This window comes from Vanacampus margaritifer, chromosome 5, assembly GCF_051991255.1.
Source record: "Vanacampus margaritifer isolate UIUO_Vmar chromosome 5, RoL_Vmar_1.0, whole genome shotgun sequence".
In the NCBI taxonomy this organism is placed as follows: domain Eukaryota; kingdom Metazoa; phylum Chordata; class Actinopteri; order Syngnathiformes; family Syngnathidae; genus Vanacampus; species Vanacampus margaritifer.
This window is the reverse complement of record NC_135436.1, coordinates 12,036,658-12,060,883: the sequence shown is the minus strand read 5'-3', so window position 1 is coordinate 12,060,883 and position 24,226 is coordinate 12,036,658. Positions and strand designations below refer to the sequence as shown.

At 39.0% G+C, this 24,226-nt stretch overlaps 1 protein-coding gene across 1 annotated transcript; it reads right to left on the bottom strand.

Annotated features, from left to right (window-relative positions):
* Positions 1–1,827: 1,827 nt before the first annotated feature.
* On the bottom strand, positions 1,828–16,946 carry gap43 (growth associated protein 43). The gene is made up of 3 exons (XM_077566780.1): positions 16,655–16,946; positions 7,299–7,899; positions 1,828–3,011 (listed from the first exon to the last, which is right to left on the bottom strand). The coding sequence occupies exons 1-3, from the start codon at positions 16,682–16,684 to the stop codon at positions 2,932–2,934; spliced, it is 711 nt and encodes a 236-aa protein (XP_077422906.1). The 5' UTR covers positions 16,685–16,946; the 3' UTR covers positions 1,828–2,931.
* Between the last annotated feature and the right edge of the window lie 7,280 nt (positions 16,947–24,226).

The following is a 24,226-nucleotide window of genomic DNA, read 5'->3' as shown; positions in this document are numbered from 1 at the left end:
TAACGTAGTAAGTAATGCAGTAATGTGGTGTGTAGTCAAAAGGAATGTGGAAAGCCGAACAGACAGGCAGAGAAACAGGAACATGAAGTTGTGACATGTTATGCAATATGTATACAGTACAGTATATAAAACACCACTAGATGACAGTATAGCTCTGCAAGAACCTTCTGTTCTCGGTCCATCACTCATGCTTCAAATCTTGAGCAGTTTCATTTATTTTTGTTTAATTTTACAATGGTAACTTAACTTTAATACTTGTAGGCTATGTTATTATTTGTTAATGCCTCTGGGAAATAATTGGTTGTCACACCATCCACAGTAAGGGTTTCGTGAAATAATATGCACACATATGTAGAAGCTTGCTCAACACATAATACTAGCAGGATCAAGTCTAAGCGAAAAGCATGATTTGCAGAACTTAATTTACTACTAGAGTGCCACTTTATCGGCCGTTGCTTTGCTTATGCATTTGCTAGGTAGCAGCCAATCACAGCTGACACCGTTTTGCATTCAATCATATCTAAAAAGTGTAATGACACAAAATTCTCTCAGTTCTTCACAATTCTAAATGCTACTTCTTACTTAGGTCCATTCCTGCTTGTATTTGCCCCAAAACACGCCGGCCCACTGGACATCTGCTATTAGTCGACTATAAATCTAGCATTTTAGTCTTTATTTTAGTCCAAGAAAACATTATGTTGAACATTTCAGATCTAAAACTATTTCACATAAAAATGTCTCTCTCTTTTTTTTTAATGAAAAACAACTTGACACACAATTACAATGGCTACTATGGCTCCATGCTATGAGCTAGTAAGTTAACTACCATTAGTTAGCGGTCGGTTTAACATTAATGTTGGAATGTTACAGCCGTTGGATTAATGTTACGTTACTATAACTTTATATATATATACAGTCTATATATATATATATATATATATATATATATATATATACAGTATATATATATATATATATATATATATTTTTTTTTTAACCTTTTACCGTGAAACTACCTCCTGTCTGTCCCATGTGTTTGTGTATGTTGCACTCGCTAGCTAGCTAGCTAGCTGCAGATTTGAAAGGAGGTGTGTCACATGACAGTTTATAAGAGACAAGATTTCACAAAATCATATCATTTTTGTCTCATTTTTGTTCATAAACTAAAATGTCCATAGATTTTAGTCCACTTTTTTATTAAGTGAAGTACATTTTCGTCTCGTCTTCATTAGTCGACATACTTACTGATTTAGTCCTAGTTATATTTTATTAATGAAGGTTTTAGTCTAGTCTAGTTTTAGTCCAGTGAAAAATGTGTGTTGACAAAATTATTTTTGTTTAGTTTTTGTTGACGAATGTAACACTTCTGTACGGTATATGATTGTCATTTTAGTAAAAGAGAAATCTTTAATTGTCTGTTCTGTACAGTTAGAAGGCACAGAACAGAATCAAAACAAGTGGGAGGAAAATTATGGCTTATGTTTATTCTACAATCATAACGACTCCACAGTGGTGAAGGCTAAACTTTGCTATGCTGTAACAATCTTCAGCAGAAGTTTGAATTGTGACATTGCTGGCATCATCTTTCCCAGTAATACTGTACTGCTTGTCCTCATTAGGGTTGCAGGTGAGGCAGGTACACACTAAACGCAGGGCACATTCAGTACAGACAATCAATCTTTCACACCAATCAATTGTGAAGCTCTTCACATATGCTGTATTCCTGCAACATTCATATAAGTGAGCCAACCAATGATATATTTTTTTAAGCTCCCCTCTCCCAATTCCTTCGAAAAGCAAAACTTTGGAAACAAACACCACACTTAATGATGGTAATTGGCACATTTGCTTTATTTTGAAAACAGACATTGAAACCATTTTTTTTCCCTCACTCTTTGTTAGGTTGAAACTGGACATTGCACTCACTGGAACATAGGAAAAGTTTTTTTTACGTTTTTTGTTTGTTTGCTCATTTGTGTGTTCATCTTTTTTTCAATGTATTTTTCTGTGCAAGAGGATTATCCCAATTCATATAAACTGTCATAACAACACCAAAGACATCAAAAAGAAGCCGCCACACCTCTTAAGTTTCGGTAAATGCGAAAAAGTTCCTCTCAGAGGGAGAGTTCCCATCATGCATCTGGTTCGATGGTTCATGCTACTGCTCTCCTATTTGGTTGGCAGAATATACGTTTTCATGTAATAATACTAAAGCAGATTTCTAATGTTTATTATACGAACATGGCATTTCAATGGCAACAGGTCCTTTTTTGCAAATGAGGGTCATGACAGTTTGTAAAAGGGCTGTTATTCAAGCTTGAGTGACTCAAGCAAAGTAGTAGCGAGAGTAATAGTATTGTCCTATATGTTGTAGTATACAGCTCTCCAACTGGAAATGATGCACATTTAAGTATACATTCTTATCATAATGCGTTTTTGTATTTCCTGTTTGCTGTGTTTTCAATACACTTGTAATGAAAACTTGAGTTACATGTGAAAAACCAGCTTTTTTTGTGCGTGAACTGGCCAAAGTACAGATTGAATTTGCAATGTGCAAGCAAATAAAGTTGAGTTTATTTGCTCAACATATTAAATGTGTATCAATCCAGTTGGGAGTTTTATAAACCACTGCCAAACCTTCTACAATACATAGCGGAAGATGCTAGAAATCAAATCTTTCTCCTCATCAGCATAACAATCATATTTCAGAATCATCAACAACAACAACATCATCACCACGTCATCATAGTATTAGCTTGAGCCAAAAAACTTCACGCTGGAAACTCCCCCAACATGAGAAAACCATTGCCACACAAAAAATGACAAACAAATAAAAATGGACTGCCTTTGCACTGGGAAGACAAAGAGCAACCTTTTTAGATTTTTGTTTTTCTTCATTCGCGTAATTCTTTTTGGAGGTTAGACTTTCCCTCAGTCGTCCTTGGACTCAGTGGCCTCGGCGGCTGCATCTGCTGGGGTTTCCCCCTCTGCTTTCGACTCCTCTGCAGCATCTGAGAGAAAGAGGAGACAAGCGGTTGGAAATAAAATTCAGAATGAAAAAAATAAGGATTTTCACATAAGGGCCTGGAATAATTATAAGACTCGATCTGGCCCTTAGAGATACTGAGCATCAAAGATCATTGATTCAAAGAGCATTTCAAACAATATGCAGTATATTCACTGAGTTCAAGTGTGAGTGAGTTGATGCTGCTCACACTCATAAGTGCTTAAGAGTGTACGGCAGAAGTTGCTCATGTCTGAGATATCATGCAGACTGTAAATCATAAGATGGGCACGTCCTCCTAATGGGTCTTCAATATTTAAAGTGAGCACTCCAACCTGTCATATCTGATATTGTGTGATGGGCTCAGGGTAAACCACTGGCAGAAACATCTCAAGTTGATACGTGTACATATAATGATCCATTGCAAAGTACGTTGTTTCCTTGTGGTGAAAATGATTTTTGTTCAGTGTATTGAACTTATTCAACTCTTGAAAACTAACTGGTGATATCATAACCATGACTGTGCAATGAGCTCACCCTCTTTTAAGGGTGACATCATCGCTTTAGAAACTGGGAAGCTGACGTGTGTTTGTACCTTTCAGAGTGCGTGAGAGAGAGAGTGTGGGGGGGGGGGGGGAGAGCAGCAGATTGCTCACATATAAGTGCTTATACATTAAATGTGGATAAGACTCAAGACATTATGAGTCACATCGGAGAACTTAAAGGTCGGGTATAATTAGCATGTGAATGCAGTCTGAGTCACCGTACTGTATAAAGTAAAAAAAAAAAAAGATGGAGTGATTGCAGATGAGATCACAATCATCATCGTTTTTCTTTGGATGGTCTTAGTCAGCAACTATATTGCTTTCCTGATTTGAGTTTGTTTTGCGACACAAGATGAGAAGTTGGACTTACCACAGGAGAGAAGCCAACCACTCACATGCACACTTATTGGTAATTCACAGTTTTCGACTAACTTTTGGGAAGCCAGACTTGCCAGTTTTATTTTCTAAGGGCACTTGGGGTGCTTTGCAGTTGCACATGTGCCTCGCAGTTCTAAAGCTCAGAACTCGACTCTCGTCCCCAGCCTGTATGTGTAAATGATGCATGATCTCACTGTTCTTGCGTGGGTTGTCACCAGGTACTCCAACCAGGCTTTTTTCTACATTTGAAAAACACATTCAATCATTTGAAGACTCTAATTTGTCCATAGGTATGAATGTGAGAGAATGATTGTTTGTCTACAGTACATGTGTCGTGCCTTTCACCCCCAAAAATTAGGTGGGATATGCTGCAGATAATCCGGAGCTAATAATGGATGGATGGAGTTCTGCAAAGCTCTCTTGTGTCTGCTTGTTCATGTCAATTTATGTTGCAACATAAATAGGGCACTTTCACTGCTCTGCTAATGACACCTAACTCTCTAATGTATTGCATATTGCAGCTGTCAGGCGACATGGCTCAGTGGTAGAGTGGGTGAATGTGAGGTTTCAATTGTAAAACGCTTTGGGCAGTTGGCGCTATATAAAAAGCAGTACATTTACCATAAAGTTAATGTTTGTTTGCAAAAGATCCCTCATTTGAATTGATACAGGCAACAGGTTCAAAATAACTGGGATAGGGGCATTTTTAACAATATTCAATAAGTGTTTGGGAATTGAGGACTTTGCTGAACAGTTTGACGTAAACCATTACAAATGTGCAAGTTTCCCATGTCATGTGTACTAGCACACCCCTATACCATCACAAATGCTGGCTTTTGAACTTTTTGCTTCAACAATTTGACTGGTCTTTTTCCTCTTTGACACGATGTCTATGATTTCCAAAAACAACTTGGAATGTGGACTCGTCAGACCACAGCACACTTTTAGATCTAGATTCAATGATGTATAGATTGTTCATTGTTATTATTATTATTATTATTATTATTAGGGAATCCATTTTGTCATCGGGAAATTCTGACCAATAAAAAAACGGCCTTTTAGCATTAGCCTAGCAACTAGGATGTTTTGTTTACACCACAAGAGGGTGTATTATGACCTTATATTGGTTCATATATGTAATGATGTAGCTTTAAATTAAATGTGCTGCTGCTTCAGAGAACCCCAAGCCTTCTGTTGATATAATTGATGTTTTGTGCACGGCAGCAGCCATTTACTATCGTTGATTTCTGGACTTTTGCCACAGAGGTGTCACTGCACCATCTCAAGAAAATCATTTGTTTGAGGATTTAAGGTAACAAATTCACATCAATTCCCATTGGGAAAGTGATCCATGCGTATTTTTCTGGGGTTTGACACAAATCTGTAAATTGATCATTTTCACATGGTCAATGCTTTTTTTTCGCTCTAGCTCAAAACAAGGCTGCACAACTGATCGCTTTTATGCTAAATGTGAGACCCTATGGGTTACAGTCCAAAATAAAGTGGTTGTTGTTGTTGTTTTTATCGTGTGCAGTGTACCTGGAACTGACCAACATGCTTATTCAACATGTTTACCATTTACGATTGCCAACTGTTTACCAAGCATATCGGGAAGCAAAAAGACTTTAGACAAATGAGTCTTTGGTCAGAAAAGGTGAATTGGAATTCAAAATCAGCCTGATTGTGTCCATCCGTGTATCGGGACTGAAGTCCTTATAATCAAGCAGATGGGGGCCACCAGTTCCTTGAGTGTGACAGACATCCCCGGTGTGGATCATGACCGGTAAGGCTCATTAATCATTCATCTGAATCGGAACACCTGTTATCTGTGCTCTGCTCTATGCAGGCCAGCTATCCCATCGAGGTGGTAACTATGACAACGCAGAGACAGGGCTGCTTGGTGACCTAGATTCAGTGTAGTTCTCCAGTTGGTGTGCGCGTTTGTGGGTGTGTGTCTCACGCCCCCGCCTTTTCCAGACCGAGCATGCTCCATCAACCCTACTGTACCTGTCTGACCCAGACAGGAGAATCCTGGGACCACAAATAGCAGCTCCGAATTGCATGTAGCAGTACTGGGTTCTTTCTTTCCAAAGTGCCTATCATGGTTAGTAGAATAGTGATTTCATTGGGAAACAAATGTGTTGTGATGTTTAGAGTTTTTTGATGTTATGTCCCAAGATTGCTGTTCAAACAATCTTGTAAGTTCAATTCATAAATGCCACTTTTTCTTTGGCAGTGGGGCAGTTGTGATTTAGCCCCATGAACTCTGCCTTGTAACAATATGCAAAATTATTATGACAGGATAAAAACTGAGCATTTCTGTTGCTTTTGCGTTGCGGTACCCGCTATCAATTGTAGTGAAATTAATTTTGTAAGATTTATTTTGTAATGTGCCATTGGAACAGAAATTGGATGAAAAATAATACATCACACAACAAGAGAGTACGTGTAGTTTTTATTTTTATTTATTTTTTAATGTTTTTATTTATTTATTCATTTTCTTTCTTGGGTTCTTATTTGTGATTACAGCATTAGTTATTTCATTTCCTGGCATATGTTTTATGCCACGTTTTGATTCCATTTTCTCCCTCATCGTCTCATCTAATGTGGTGCTCCAATGTCTGTGCTAACTAGCAGAGGCCGGCCAAAAGTCTTTAAATCTTGTAGACACGGCAAGCAGACATTCCCTGAGATGCTTGCCAAGTGGACGATAGGAAAGCATATCAATTATTTTTATTGGGCATTTTAATTGTGGAGTGTTAAAGTGCATATTAGTCTGTGAACTCAGTACCCCTCTCGCACCGTCCCATGAACTGAAAAACTGCAATTGTTCCTGTTTTGACTGAAGTATTTTTGTTTTGGATACTGTATTTTTGTTAATAATTAATAATAACACTGGTCAACACACAGTTTGGTGCCAATAATTTTGTTTACACTTTTAGGGTATTTTGATGTCACTGAATCTATAAATGACATTGGGGGGTTTTGTGAATTGGCTCTAGCTTTTCAGATATTCCATAATTTTGTTATTTTAAAAAGTGCTTTAAAAAAACGCATATTTTGACATTGGTATCCTCTTTATGCTACAACTATGAGTCTGTATCTGTCTTTTCAAGCATATCCATACAGTATCATCAATCGTTCTTCCTTCTATATAAGCAAATCATGTTTCTTACTTTACTTTACTTTTATTCGAGAATAAATGACAAGCATTTTGATATCCCCAAATGGATTAGCAATTAATCAAGTGTCAAAAATATTGAGCTCTCAAAGATTTTTGAATTTTCTGACTCAACAGCCCAAAATTACCCAGAAACCCGTACAACTTGAAACAAGCTATATATTTTTTGGTTGGCCAACGTAATCCATACCTTTATCTTTTGTTTGGTCAAGCTCCTCCTTCTCGGCTGTCGGGCTGACAGCAGCAGGCACGTCGGCTTGTCTGGCCTCCTCCTTTTTCTCCTCGCCCTCCTCCACCTTCTTGTCAGCCGCGGCTGGGGCCTCCACATCTTTGGGTTTCTCTTCAGCCTTCTCCTCAGCCTTTGGCTCCTCTTTGGGGGGCTCGGAGGATGCTGCGGTAGGGACAGGGGCAGGTGCTGCCCCTACAGGAGACGTTGCTGCTCCTGCAGGAGAGGGCGCAGCGGCTGCTGGTGAGTTAGCAGGCTTTTCTGTCACGGGACTTTTGGCTTGGCTCGTTTGCTCTTCCTTTTTTCCCTTCTCTTCTGCACCGTCCCCCTCCTCAGCTGCGGATCCATCTGCTTTCTTCACCTCCTCACCACCCTCTGTTGCTTCTTCTGCAGCAGCAGGATTGTCTCCGTCCTTCTCTTCCTCTCCATCTTTCATCTTTTTCCGAGTTATGTGTCCACGGAAGCTTGCCTGTATTTTGGTGGCAGCCTTATGGGCCTTGTCTTCAGGTTTGTTGGTGGTGCCATCCTGCTCGATCTTCTGGTCCACATCTTCATTTTTCTCCACCTGGTTGTCAAGAAAGGAGGTGTATTAAAATACACTGAAAACTATATATATTGTGACCAGCATGAATGTACAAATATCGAGTATTCTAATACAGTGGTGAAGTCAATTGCTTGAGAACGATCATCTCAAGCTGTCATGCTGGCATACCTTATTATTTACCTTATAGGTAAATAATGGATTGAGTTGAAAGTTCAGAGGAGACAAAAGGCTAGAAGTAAATGCTTTAAAGATGGAAAAAGGACAGGTGTTAGTGAGCTTGAAAATTGGTAAGCCTGATGTAGCAATACTGGACAGGTTGGGTCAACGTTCTGGGAGTAGTTAGGAGAAAATGCAAGTGTAAGACGGGATGAGGACCATGATTAGGAAAAGGACAAGGAGTTATGTCAAAAGGGCACCATTATATTACCTTTGGTTACTGGATCCAAAGCTGTCCATCAAATAGTGGGTTGTGTTATGAGTCATTTAATCATCTAATGAAAAGAAATCAAATCAAATAAAGGAAAAAATGATGAGCACTGAAAATGCAAACAAAACGTTACAGTACATTCAAAATAAATAAGCAAACAAATTTAGTTTAAATATTCTTTCAACCAATCAAAAGCATTTAATGTACACATTAAAAAAATTAATAAGCAACATTAAGCCAAAACAAATTGTGCATGCAAGCTGTGTAACACAAGTGAGGTCAAATAATAAAATCAATTGGTTGTGGACTTGTCGTGGTTTTCTATTTATTCATTTCAGTCTGTTCTCTTTAGTCAAGTCAAACATTTTTGTTACCATAATATTTTCTATTTGTAGTCCAAACACGGCACTGTGATTAATACTGCGTTTGCGGGATATTAATTAAGCAGCACCCGTGTTTAACTATTTCATGGAGCGGCCATTTTGCCACGTTTTTTTTTTTTTAATATAAAAATGACTTCACGGTTGCTCTGGGCTCAGATAACGACCAATCATGACTCACTTGTTTTTAGCGTTTGGTCATGTGACATTCGCAAGCTAAGCTGTGATTGGTTATTACTTCTGCACTAAGGCATTGTGATGTCATTTTTAGTCGACAGCAAGTGGGAAAATGGCTGCCCCGAAGATGGATAAAATCGGGTGGAATTTTCTGCTTCACTCATATTACACAATCATGATATTAATCAGAATGCTGTGTTTAGACTAGTGGGGGTGCATAGAACATTATTGTGAAGAATTTTTTTGACATCTCTTTTAACAATGATTTATATGGAATAAGAAGCTGATTTTACAGTGCCAAGTGCTATTTAGTGCCATTTTCAATCATGACGAATTCTGTGACCGACAAATTGTTGTATGGCTTGATACTGCTACAGAAAATAATAAAGGAAATAGTCAAACATAGAAATGAGGAATTGTTATGGTGTACATTAATATTACCTATAATATCCTCTAAATAGAAACAAAATCCAATATTCTCAAAATAATGGGTCCAGCTTTCTGTGACTTAATGTCATCTGGCTGCTAGGGAACCAACCGCCTGCTTCAATTTCCTCAGCATTCACTACCATGTCCCTTCCAACTATCAAAGGTTACCTTGGCAACCAGAGTGCTAACTCATCACAGTGCTGTCTGCTGGTTGGTGCAATGAAAGACATTCCCGATCGGCAGTGTGTACCTGACCTCTTGCCAGCCAATAGGAGCACATAAATCAGGGGTTGCAATCAGCTTGCCCTAAGAACGTGTACTGTGTGAGGAAGTGTCAGAGTGCAGTGGGGTGGGGGTTTGGTGGTCAAGAGGGGATGAGAGACTTTTTTTTTAATCACTTCCCTCAGTCTATGGCTATAATGTTGCATTGTAGGTTATTGGTCATATATATATATTAGTGCTGTCAAAGTTAAAGCGTTAATTGATTAATTAATCACCCAAAAACAGCGGATGGCTACGTTTAAGGTAGCACAGGTTTTGTTTTAGCAATAAACATAATTACATGCATTAAAAATAAATGTTTGTGTATCACATTTAGAATATTTGTTCATGTCAAAATATCGGGGTCATTTTTTTCCATTTTGAATTATGCAAGTAATTAACTGATTAGAAAAAGAGGAAGAGTGTGTGCAGTGGATCAAAAAAAATAAATGTTGAAGACGTCCTCATAACATTAAATGTCAAAAGAATGAACACATAACCAGTGCTTTTCAAATTTGGCAGGATTTTTGGGGGAATAAAAACGCCTTTTTTTACTAAGCAATTAATCGTGATTAATCAAAATTCTAAAATGTGATTAATCTGATTTTAAAAAAATTATCATTTGACAGCTCTAATATATATATTCTAGGGTTGAGGTAGCTGTCAGTGTGCTAGCATATCCGTGTGTCATGATTTAGGATGTGCAGGCCGTAAAACCAACATGTCATTTTCAGGGTCAAAGTGTCAGCTCAATATTGCAACAGCGACGACATGGTGCAACAATATTCACGTTCGCCCACGAGGGATCGAAGGGTGTAAATCCTGCCTCAAAATAACGCCGTAATTTAAGCTTCATTCTATTAAGTTCAGGATTATGGTTGTACACACAGTAAGTTCTGTAAATTTTACTCTAAACATACTGTGTGTATGTTTGGTCCCACTCTAACCAGAGTAAAATTTACACTTGTTAGAGAGTAAAAAAATAAATACATGTCACTCAAGGGTTGAGGAACAAACCCACAACTTCATGTTGAGCCATGCAGCTCCTACTATGTGATAGTATATCACTCGACAGCTGAAATCATCTCCAAAAGACCATAAATTATGTTTTGGGTCTCCTTTTGGATATAAGCAAACAGTAGGAGTGGCATAGCTCAGGTGGTAGAGTGGCAGTCTCCCAAGCTCAAGGTCATGAGTTCGTTGCTCAACTCTTGTGTAACTTTTTTTTTTTTAATAAACCACTAAAGTGTAGCCCAAATCTCTCCTTGCAAAAGTTACTTACAATTTCTGAGTGAAAACATCTTGAATATATTTTTTCTATTGGGTAGGCAAATTCTCTCATACACACTAAAAATACTTTGAATAAAATTTTCTTGAATATTTTAAGCTCTTCCAAGTGGAAATTTTACTCTGTTTGGAGTGGGACCAAAAAGACTCTGTTTAGAGTAAAATTTACTCTACAGAATTTACAGTGCATATGTACACTACTTTATGAAAAGAGTAATACTAAAGTAGTACTGCTAGGCACCGTCATACCTTGTGTGTAATATGCAAGGTCCCAGGTGACTTATTGGGGCTTTCATCACGACTGATCTCATTGGTGCTTACAATTGCCAAAATTTGACCCAAGCACTTAACTCTAAATAGAATTACTTACTGGCTGCATACAATGAATCAGAGAGGGAGCGAAGGAGACAGCAACGGACGAGGGTGTCTGGGAATATGGTGCTATGACATCATTATTGGATCGGAGGGGGTTGTCAACTACTTTAGAGATTAGGGTGTGTGAGTGCAAATGTAATAACGTGCCAAAAATGATCTCATATGAGTTTATGAGGACGAAGGGGAAGATCATCATCCTGGTTCGACCGCTTTTGTGGCATCACCATTTGCATTATTGATACAGATTTTTTTCGTTTCCGTTACAAAACGCTTGACTTCCTGATACACTTACTTTCTTTGGACTTTTACACTCTAAAAACAGATTAGTCAAATCTACCCCAAAAAAAGGGTTAAATCTGATCAATCTACCTGGGCCCGGTTGTTCAATTCTCGGTTATTTTAACCACTGTTTAACCCCTAACCACCGGGTGTATTCTTAACCCACCGTTAACTAACCGACTGTTAAATATGCGTTGTTCAAAACATGGTTAGTCACGCTGTTAGTTAACGGCACCGTTAAGGTTAACCTTGCCGTTTACGGCACTGTTTAGCACAGATATAATATAAAAGGAATGGATACTATCCAAACGACCAACCAAACAAACGTTATTTAATCAGTTGAAGCAATTTCGAGTTTTTGTGAAATAATTTATTATTTTTTAATTCCTTATAATTTATTAATATTTTATGCAATATTTTTGTAGCATAGAATATTGCATATTTTTGTTTCTCATATTTTTGTCAGGTTTTTTTTTGTCTAACGTAATGGTATTTTTGACTGATTTGTATTTTTTGTGTAATATTTTTGATAGAATTGCATTTATTTGTCTTGTTTTTGTATTTACATGCTCCTAATATGTGTGTATTTTTTATCTAATACTTGTAATTATTACTAATATTTGTAATTACTGTTTTGAATTGAACTTCATTAAAAATATTATTATAATATTAAATTAAAATTTATTTAACATAAATAATTAGCCGCTATTCACAGGGTTGTTGTCTGTTTGGTTATTGGCATGAAAGCAAACAAGAAACATTATAGGTAACCTCTCTATGCAAACACCTCCCACTAAATGTTGGGCAAGCCCCCTCTCTGTGCATTTTTAGAACTCATCTTAAAAAACGAATTTTTATTCTTTCTCTTTTGACTTTTAACTCTTCATCAGAATAATCACCAATGTCAAAGTCAAGCCCTCGGTAGACCCTCTCTTTTTTTGCGCTCAACGGGCATCATGAAGCCAGCACGAACGCAGAGTTAACCACACTGTTAAAAAGTTAGCGGCAATCCTTAGGTGTGTTAACTTTAACAGCAAGTTAACAGCAGGTTGAAGTTAACAGAGTTTTGAACAACAAGATAACAGTGCCATTACAGTTAACGGTCGGTTAAATCTACTTAACCAGTCCCTAAAGATATAACTGAGTTTTGAGGCGTCACGCTCAGGAATCATTTTGTGACCTAAACCCCCTGACTCCAATCCTTAATACTGATTGTAAAGCAGTGAGGCCAATTGGTCCCATTTTTATAGTCTTTGTTATGACCCTTCCAAGGATTGAACCCACAACCTCCCAGTCTCAGGGCAGACACGGAGTTGGTCACACATAGTGATCTATCTAGACACACATTTTCATTTTTAAAACACTATATTTTTTATATATAATATATTGTAATCACTTATAATAATTAATAAATACATTTAGAATACAATAAATTGATACCATAAATATATTTACAAGTGATCTATCTAGACTTACATTCTACTGTAACCAATTTCATTGGTTGTTTGGCTAACCAATAAAATTGGTATGCCTGTTACCACCCGCAATGGTCAATGTCTGACCAATCTATTGATTAATCAAGCCAATACGAGCTTAACCTACTAGATAGGTAGTTTTGTTTAATCAAACCATTTTACAGTGTATGATTAACGGCAGTGATACTATGATAAATCATACAAATGTTCTTTAAAAATGTCATTATAAGCTTTTTGTATATTCTATTACAAAAACATATTCAGTTTCTCCTATTTATTATATTCCACCTCAAAACTCTCCCTGCAAATCTGCTTCTTGTGACTGTTAATTGAACCCTGGTCACGTATCCCCCTGCAGGCGCTGTTCCCATCGGTATGTGTGCGGCACATATTTTCATTCAAAAATTCGGCTGCACTGCCCACGGGTACATACAGACCACGCCTGTTAGGAGACCACCATTTTACTCTGATGACAATTAGCAGTCAATAAGGAATTGATCAAACTAGCCTGTAATGTATTCCTACCCAAAGATACTTAATGTTAACTAGTTAACCATTTTTTGCAAAAATGAATTGATTTTCATGCCAATTATGTGATCTGCATACAAGAGCTATGATGTTGAAAGATTACAAGGAGTGACGAATAAACGGTCATCCTCATTCTTAGATTGATCAAATTAACCGCCTAACTCAGAGTCATGTAATAAAAATCCGAATGTGTTCAGTTCATAATCTGACCGCTGCATGTATCTATTACATCTGCAGTCTGTTACGCTCTCGTCTGCCTCTGCCCTTGGGTGGGCAGCAGCTGTCGTGAGAACCACACCCAGAGTCATCGGCTATAGATCTATAACCACTCTCTCACACACACACGCACACGGACACCCCATCCCCCACCAGTGACACGGTAGCAATCCGCCACCTCAGTGTCCCGTTGCCGGTGCCATTAGGGACGTGTTTCAGAAAGGGGGAGGAAAGGATGGGGACAGTTGAGTGTTCGGCTGAGTGATGGCTGATGTGCCATGGAACCATTTGTCACAAAAATGAACCCATCTGGTACGTGGTTTCCTTTTTCCATCACCACTCAGGCAACAGGAAAGGATTCGATTGAAAAGTATATAAAGTGTCAAGAATATCTGTTTCATTTGTGATTATTGGATAATTCTGCAGTGTGTTAATAGACAGACAGTCATGTGTTTTTTGGAACAACGGTATTAGTTATAGGATTAAAATGCCAGTCTGATTTTAGTTACTGATGGTGAAATAATCCAGACACCGAGCGGCACTGCTGAACATCTGCCTCACGTTGTCTGTGCTGTCTTCACTTTGCTTCGTACCCAGCCATCCTTTCATTCTTTCTCTCACTCTCTCTCTCTCTCTCACTGTCTCGCTCACCCAGGCAGACTCATCGTAGTACCACACCCTTGTAGCCGACTATCTCCTGCAGATGAGTCGAGGGCCGCTCAGGTGGCGACGGCCACAGCCCCCCTGGCCGCCGTTGCCGCGTCAGCCCTCGTACTCGTCCATCAGTGGGCGATGTTACAGGATCTACGGCTTCGTTTGCGACGAATGCGCCGCGCCGACTAATATGCGACCATATGCTAGCATCATTACATCCTCTGGAGCAGCCTTTAATTCAATTACACTGACTCGCTGTCTGAACAAAGGCTCTGCAATCGCCAGTGATCTGACAAGGGAGCGAGGGATGAGGAGAGCTGCAGGTGGGGGAGGAGAGGAGAGGGAAAGGATGGCTGGACATGATGTGGTGGCCACAGGAGAATGGAAGAATGGCCAGTGTGGGCTGTGGCTTACGCTACGGCTAAATCAAAGTTTAAGCAGCCATGAGAATCATTCATGGTGGGCGGGGGCAGAAAGTGGAGGCAGACATGACAAGCAGGTGTGGTCTGGATCTGAGGATGAATTAAAAATGGTAGTAGGGCAGCGCTAAGAAGAAGCTATTAGGTTGAATTTGATTCGGCAACTTAGCCCAACATTATTATCGGAAGCTAATAGTGTGATACTGCTAGCTAAAGGTTCTGCTTCTTAAAAGACTCATTTTTTTTGTTGGACTTAAGATGGGATCTCGACCAGAAAAAGACCTAAACGCAGGAGCCTAATACTACATTTTTCCATCGATAAATAAAAGCTACTGAATTTGAATTGTGTCCAAAGACAAAAGCTAAACCTGGAGTTGACAGCCACTCCCTTAGCACATCATGCTAGCACCCATAGCAACACTGTTCAACAGAAAACGGAGGATCTTTTTGACACAATTAGTCGAAGCATCGAAGCAGGTGAAGGAAGACAAATGTTTTAGGTTCATCCCCGCAGTGGCACTCATGCTTGAAGCAGCCTGCAGTGGGGAAGGAAAGCTCACGAAAAGCCGGCGCCTCACCCACCACATGGCTGCAGTGTGCAGCGTGCCGGCTATCCCCCCTCCCCCCTCCATGTTTCCGCCCCTTCTTCCCCACATCCAACTATCATCCCTCGCTCTGCCACCATCCACTTTCATTTCCTTTCTACCTTCCTGCACCCGCTCCACCTCCCCATTAAGTCTCATTTAAATCGTTATTTTACTCTTTCTCTCCTCCTCCCTTGTACGTTTCGTTGTATCTACAGTGCACAGCAAATGTTCATTGTGGTACTCCTGTTACTCTTTTTTTTTACTTCTGCCTTTTCTGCTCTTCTTTCAGCTGTCATGCTTCCTTAATTTGTGCCTTCTGCCCGCCACAGTCAATATGACTCATCCAGAAATTAATGAAGCAATCAAGTGCCATCAAAATGCAGCATGTCATGAATCCGCTAAAATCACATTCCCGTTTGATTAACGATGGTGGCGGGAAAATTATTCTTGTCACTCAAAACAGAAAATATCCCCGGCTTAATGGCTAATGCAATGATGAGCACCTCTTCTTTCTCTGGCACTATTTGGATCCACCCATTTCCATGCAGCACCTTGTCTGCCTTTTTCTTTCCTTTTTTTTTTTTTTTTTTTTTAATTCTCAGCGAACACCAGCCTTTCACACCCTTTAAACGAGTGCACACTTCATTGTACCCTCCATTGGCAGAATCCACTCATGGATCTGGAGGGCTATGATAATCTATTTAGAGTCATTTATTCCCATTGTAATCCCTCGAGGCCGCTGACATGATGGTGCTGCTCACTCACTCTGCACCCCACCCTTTTTTTCCCTCCTCCTCACTGTGGAAATGTACTTTTTTGGGTGTTGGCCGCAATTCTCAAGACAATTGAAAGTATGATTTCATCGTGTTAAAGTTTGCTGCCATTAAAATGAATAATGAAGCTCTTTATTTGATAAGTTGTTTTTTTTTACAGTACAGAAGCTATCAAGTGTCTCTCAATATTCGTTCACGTTTAACAAGTGCATGATCAATAAGAAGGGATGCCGCTTCAGATCAAATTGCAGTCTTAAACTGTAAGTACACTTTGAGTAGCAACATCCATTCATGGAGGAAAATCACATCCACAAGGCGTGTCTGGGGTCTCTGTAGAGAAACCACTATGAGGACCAACTGGGCCCCAAAGTCCAAGTAATTTACATCAACGACTTCTACAACCTCTGACTGACAGCAACGCAACACTCAAAAGTTCAAAGATGAGATTCTGTCACATGATGGAGCTGAACAATTGAAATAAATGGATGAAGCAAATGAGAGCAGTTTACCGGTTTGGTTCTTCGTATGCAGCACAGCATAGTTGTCGTCGTAGTATCCTCCCTTTTTCTTCTCGCCTTCTTTCTTTCCCTTTTCCTTCTTTTCTCTTCTTCTCTCACCGCTCGCTCTCTCTCTCTCTCTCTCTCTCCCTCTCGCGTGCACACACTCACACACACTCACACACACACGTTCTCTCTCTCTCCCTCTCTCTCTCTGTATCAACAGCTATGCTGCCCAGCGCGTTTACTCTTCCCAGTCTGCACATACACGCTTGCTTTAGTCAGTGTGCCTGGTTGCACCTCGCTCTTGCTCTCTCTTTCTTGCTCCACCCCCCCCCCCCCTCCACTTTGCCTGACAATGACTACAAGCCCGCCCTTTAAAACCCCACCCTTTGCCTCGCCCCTTCCATCCCTCTGTCCTTCTTCACACTATCCCCCACTTCCATATTCCCTTCTCACCTATTTAATATCAGCACTCTTCTTTTTTTCTTTTTCTTTTTTCCATTTTCTCATCCCCCTTCAGCCAAGCTATAGCAAAACCCTGACCTCTACTCAAGTCTTATTTTAATGTTTTTCTATTGAGTTCTCAACACTCCTCCACTTTTTCACACAATACCCAAATAGATGTTCTTGTAAAGTGATTTTCTTCTTGTTAGGCTGCCACTCTGACAATCCACTCTGAGGGTCTCACATTAGTGTAAACTCAACATCCAAATTGCCAAGGCAATGCCCAAAGCATGTTTTGTGGAAGTGCCAGCATCTGCGCTTGCCAGTAGAGAAATGTGAAAGTGAGCAGAGATGATAGCGCATGCATAGATGCATGCACGCACGCAGTGCTCTTAGGACACGTCAGCCTCGCCATCAACCCACCAGCCCACCCCCCCATGCCCAGTGCGCTGTTCTCATGGAAACACTAGCAGATAGACTTGGAGAGCAGAGGAGGAGGAGTGAGTTTGTGCGTGTGTGCGTGTGTGTGTGTGTGTGAGAGAGAGAGAGAAAGGGATGAAGGTAAAGGATGCAAGAGGGCCGGGTGTGGCAGACTTATCCCCCTCCTTCCTTTATTTTTTCCCCTTCTCGGCTCACATTTTGCACACGGGTCTCATTTAACGTGCATTAGTTTCTCCCCACAATTATATTTATAATCATCACCCAACAGTAATGTAGGCAAACGCCCATGCTGTGCTTGCCTTTCATAACAGCGCAAACACTCGATAGTGCCACAAGAGTCCCCACCCCCGCAAAGACACTAGTGAGTTCCAGCAGATGCTACTGACACAAAATGGGGAGTGAGGCATGGACAGACAAGTTTGTCTTCTCTTTTACGTTATTATTCTCAACTCACGTCACTGAGGGGAAAATATTGACCTACTGTACACCCTTGAGCCACAGCATTCCCGCTTGTTGCGAGCGCTGCCGCACAAGTCTGCCGCTATCACGTTGCTTTTCGACATCACCATTATGTGCCATGCGTCATCTTTCCCAGCACTAAGCGTGGAACAGCCAATGTGGAGTAAACATTTTTTACTGGCAGCCACGTTTGAACGTATATGCAAATACGTTTAAACGTATTTAAATATGTTTGAAAGTACGTTCAACCGTACTTTTAGCCTAAATACGTCACATTCTTTCCCCATAATGCCAGACGGTATCGACTTACGCATGTGCAAGGAAAAAATTTCGAATTTCTGAGTAAAACCAGGAAATGTGCGTGTGTCACGGAGTTGCTTGCTGAATCGCTCACGGCCAATCAGATGACACAGCCCCGCTCGGCCCCAGACAACCGGCACTTCAGAACCACCTCCGAAATGGTTCTTAAAAAGTTGAATAGAAAGACGAACATTTTGGTGTGGAACCGGGCTAATGGAAAAGCGGCATAATATTCCTGCCACTCAAAAGGGGAGGGAAAAATGGCGGGAAGCCAATGGTATACAAGTTACGTCCAGCTTGAGGAGAGAGAGAGAGAGAGACGAGAAAAGAGGAAGAGAAGGGGTGACCTCTCGGGTTTTATCTGTAGCTAGCATTCCTCAACAGCAGCGCCACTCCCACGGCTCGGATATTAGGGAGGCTGGTGGAAAGCTACCAGCAGAGAGAATTTTGTGAAAAATGGTTAGATTACACTTTGGTTCCATCTTTGATAAAAGATTATCCTAAATCATTGAGGTAAAAATTCAATCAATCCGAACATGACTATTATTAACAGAAAGTAACTCAGAGTTTCCACCTGTTAGTCTGCTACATGCACTTAACTCATTCACTCCCAGCCATTTTCACTGAAGCAACCCCCTTTGCTCTCGGCTGTTTTACTGGATTTTGACTGATTTTGCATGACCCACAGAATATTCTGTTCTATTGCTATAAAAACACGGAACATACCAGAAGAAAGATTAGTCTTTTCTTTCATCAGGAAAAAAAGTATATTTGTATCTGTTTCCGTTTTGCAGCAATTAGCATTAGAATACAGCTAAGTTTCATCTTTATTCACAAACCTTTTGAAAACACTGGGGAAAGGGCTTGTTGCAACATGGCCCTGGTAGATCTCTTATACTCTGCTGCCACCTGCTGGTCGTTTTTATAATAACTACCATTGCTTCATGCATTCTCTTCAGTTCAGAGGCTGCATCAAAGCCTTCTGTACGCTCTAACATAAAAAAATGTGTATACATATCAAATGCATATCAGTTTTACATCAGTGTTTTTGTTGTTTAACTCATTCACGCCCAGCCATTTTCACTGAAGCAACCCCCTTCGCTTCTGGCTGTTTTATTGGATTTTGACTGATTTAGAGAAGAATATTGTGTTCTATTGCTATAAAAACATGGACCAAAAGAAAGATTAGAGTCTCTTCTTTCATCAAGAAAAAAATTACATTTCTATCTGTTTCCATTTTGCAGCAATTAGAATATAGCTAGGTTTCATCATTATTCACAAATCTCTTCAAAACTGTGGGTAAATGTGCTTTTTGCAACATGGCCCTGGTTGATCTCTTATACTCTGCTGTCACCTGCTGGCCGTTTTTTGTAATAACTACCATTGCTTTAAGCAACTTCTTCAGGTCAGAAGCTGCATCAAAGCCTTCTGTATGCTCTAGCATTAAAAAAAAAAACCACAAATACGTTTTTGGGACCATGCCAATAGTTAAAATAAAACGTTTTTATACATTTTTGCAAATTAATTAATAAAATGACGGTAAAGCCCAGTGAGGAAATGCCCACACACATGAAACATATTCACAGCAAGTCATAGTGTGAATTTTAGAACATGACAGTTCATAGTTCATTGTTCTGTTGCAAAAGAAGACGCACAGGTGGGTTCTGGAAGTTTAAGAGGATTTGCAGGCTGAAGACACGTGAGGAGGACATGGAAACAGCTTGTGTTGTTTGGTGTGAACAAAAGTTCATTACTGGAGCACTCTTGATTAGACGCACTCCTTATGGAAAAAAACAAACAGACGGTGGTTGAATAATACTGAAGCGGTCGCGTACTGTTTCGCCAAGATAAACAATCCGCGGTGGTTATTTTACTATGACCGGTAACTCGCCTCATAGTTGACGTAACTTTGTTATGCTAACCGTCCGCTAAGCTAACGTGCTCTCAATGAGACGACGTGCGCGTTGTTGTTGCGCCAAGGTGTAAACATGTACATTTGCGTTATTCATACCCGCTAGTAATGTCTACAAGCAATGACGGCATTTTCTCATTCCTTTTATTGACCAATCAGAGACATTCACGGCAAAATAACGCTCACAGCAGGGTTTGCCGGTTACGGCAAAATAACCACTGCCTAAACAATCGTATCGTTTTTTGCCTCTACATCACGAGGATCAACCACACAGGAGAAAATAATGGACTTTCTTGACTCGTGCAATTTGCCACTGACTTCTAAAGTTTTGTGTTTTCTTTGTATTTGCTAAATAAATGTGCTTTATGTGCTTTAAGCGGTTATGTAACAATTAGACCTCGCAGGGTAAACACTTCCTGGCCTGTGTTTATTTACATTTCATTCCATTACGGTTGCTATATTTGCACTTTGTTTACATTTCATTTGTGGAAAAAAGGTGTCTTAAATATTGTGCTGCAATAAAAGTTATATTATTCCAAAGAACCAACCACAAATCAATTGTTCAGTAATTATTTCCACTATCGTCAAAAATAGCGTCACCACAAATTTCTTTGAAATATTGTGATATTATTTTTAGGCCATATCACCCAAGTCAATACCCCATAGCATTTGTATGGGGAAAAATGCAAAACGGAAATCACGCAATGTGGTCCATACATTAGTATAAGAACACAAGATGGCTCAAGGTGGAGTTGAAAGCATTGTCTGGGGTTGGGCATCTTCGGACAGGGGGCTGTGCTGTATAGTCGCTGGTAAATTGGATGATTGAACTACGTCAATACTTGTAACTCACTGAATTCTTGATGGATTTACAAACAGATTGCTTTATTACAAGGTGATTCAGGCTGGGTTTTTAAATCGCAGATTTTCTTTTTGAAAAACGTGGCCTAGTTGTTTGAGACATCTCTTGTCATATCCAACAACAAAAATGACAACCGGTTGTGAATTTGGGAGAGTTGCACAATAGACCGTTCAAATAAATCAAATCAAATCTAACCCTATAGACCTATTACTCTATTGGATTATTTAGACAAACATTGTAAATTAACCACAAAAAAGGGATTAACAGTAATCCTTTGTGGCTGTTATTGCAATAAATACATGCAGAGAGGAAATACTAGACCAACTGCGAAAATTGTATAATGACTCCCACATAACACAACTCAGCCAGACAGGCAAGGGGCGAGAACAAATGTTCAGGAAACAGAAAAGTACCGTACACGACAAATATATATTCCAAGGATAGTTCTGGAGAATGGATTTATGAAACTTGTTTTTATTGGTTGCCTTCAACAGGAAATGCAAGAGAATTCAATTAATGACAATACATTATGTTAAGTCAAAATCATCACAAGAGTTCATATGTAAAAAAAAAAATCCATATATAAAAATGAGTGTCCCTGTTCAATATCTTAAGACAAGCATCTATTTATTTTTATTTTATATTTTGTATTGCATTTATATGTTCAATATGCTCAGATCAAATCCATGAGTTCATTTAGGTAATCCACAAAGCATTATATTGCCCTACGTCAAAGAGACTGCAGTTATTCAAATAAAGACAAATACAAACACAAGGTAAGTCTTGCCAGACTTATGGCTGACAAAAAAAAAAGCATATGTAAGAACAATGCATCTGATACTTTTGTAATATGTTGATTTGACTAAACACAAAAATGTAAATTGTCCAATTTCAATCCAGGATGAATTTTTATCATTCATTTTATTATTCAACAAATTGAAGAAGCGGAACACCAACTTCTCATAATGTAATCCCATTTTGCATTCTATTTTTACCCAGAAAAGCGTCTTTACATCATTTGCAAACAGAATATTCTGAGTTTATCCGAGTATGTGCTTTCTCGTTCGTGCCCTACTTTTTGTCATGAGTTTGAAATGAGCAATGTGTGTTGCAGATCTCGCACGCTGTTGGGATGAAACACATTTTTATTAATAACATGCTGCAGTCGTTAAATTGGATAGGCACAAACTAAGAGCTTGCAGCGTGATAAGGTCTATTAAAATTTGAATACAGTACATGGAAATATTATTACATATGCCTCTTTTGTTATTGTCCCGACTTCATTTATAACATTGATTTAATTTAATACTGAATGAATGTTAAAATATACGTGGGTGATCTGAGACCTTACTAGGGCTTCATATTTGATTTCTAATCCAAACGTTTAAAAATTGAAAGCTACAAGAGCGATATTTGAATCCCACTGTAAAAATAAAATAAAATTGGTGAACACATTCCAAGGCAGAAAACTTTGATAACATTTTAAGTTGGGCAGTTCAACGAAATATCAGTTTTGCTGTAGTGAAAATTGGCTTTCCCCTCATTCCGCAAGAAAGAAACAAGAGTTTACAGAACTAATTGTCTCTTGTTTTGTCGCCCATCATATCATCAAGAACACTTCAGCAAATTGCTTTGGAGCAATCAACTTGCTAACACATTGTTGCCATAAATGTCAATAATTATATTATAAACTTGTTAAAACTTAAGTGACTGCTTAACCCCCACCCCCATATATATATTTTTTTAATTATAACTTTAAAATATAACCTATTTTTCATCATGTACACCTATATAAATATTCAAAGATTCACAAATTATTTTGTCATGTAGACAATTTCTTTCCAAATGGTGTCTGTTTTTGACTTTCTAAACTCAGAGGACAATTACTCAGAAGATCAACATCAATTTTGCTGCCATCCTTGATTCAATCACGTTGGACTAGACAGGACATTACACCTGACACAGGTTTGCTTTCACGGTGTCATTCGAGTGAGCCTCAAGGAGAATGAGTCCACTGAGACAAGACTTGTTCGACCTTAATTCAATATTATCTCACATCAACATTACACTTGCTAATTTGCATTTTATGCAAGGATTGGGATCAATCATTTTCAAGGTCCTCATGTTCCGATTTACATATCACCATTATGATTTGTTCACTCAATACAGATCACTCACACAATATGAAATGATCGGTTCATAAAACTTTAAATCAGGGGTGTCCTATTTTGTTTGAGGGCCACATACAGAACAATGGACGGATGCAAGGGCCACTTAAAAGTTCTTCAACGTTAATTTATTAAACACACTAAAATCAATAAAGCATTTATATATTGTTTGTTTTAAGTACATTTGATGTAATAGAATATCTTTATTGGTATTGCACAAGTACAGAGCAAAGAAATTTCATCTATTTGAAGCTGAGAGATAGTTCTTTGCTACAAAATAATGCGAAGAGCTATTAGTTTCTTCTGAAAGAACAAATTGTGTTGATATTATTACGACAAAAATGTGCCTCAAAACGGGCAATTGCCTGAATAATCAGTAGCATAATCAATTCTAATAATAAAAAAATGATACAGCCCGTTGTTAGTAATAATGGCTGACATTTATTTGCTGTATGTGAAAACACTGTTCATGTTAATGATTGTTCACAACAATTAGGAAACAGATAAATACTAATATGTAATATTTTATTTCTATAAGTCGCTTCCCTTGTTTTGAACTTTTCAAATGATCATTTACACAACATGCCTACACCATTACTAGTGAGCTATTTTTTTAAACGGGCCCGCGGGCTTCTCATATAGTCCTTGGGGGCTACTTTGTGCCCACAGGCACCACCTTGGTGACCCCTGCTCTACAGTATATAATGCAATTTATTATTAATAGTTGCACCTATTTTTCCAACACCCTTCTCACGCCAACCATCACCAAACTTTTTTTTAAGCAAACTATAAAAAAAAAAAAAAATGCCATTTTTAGTATATGAATGGCAGGCCGCTAAATGAGCTCCGGGCTCTAGTTTGGTCACCCCTGTACTAAGTTGTCCATTGAGAGTGTATGCGCTCTGTGATTGACAGGTGATCAGTGTGGTATACACCTCTCGGCTCCAATCTTCCCAATTAAGGCCATCAAATTGAGCTAAGACTTCCACATGCAT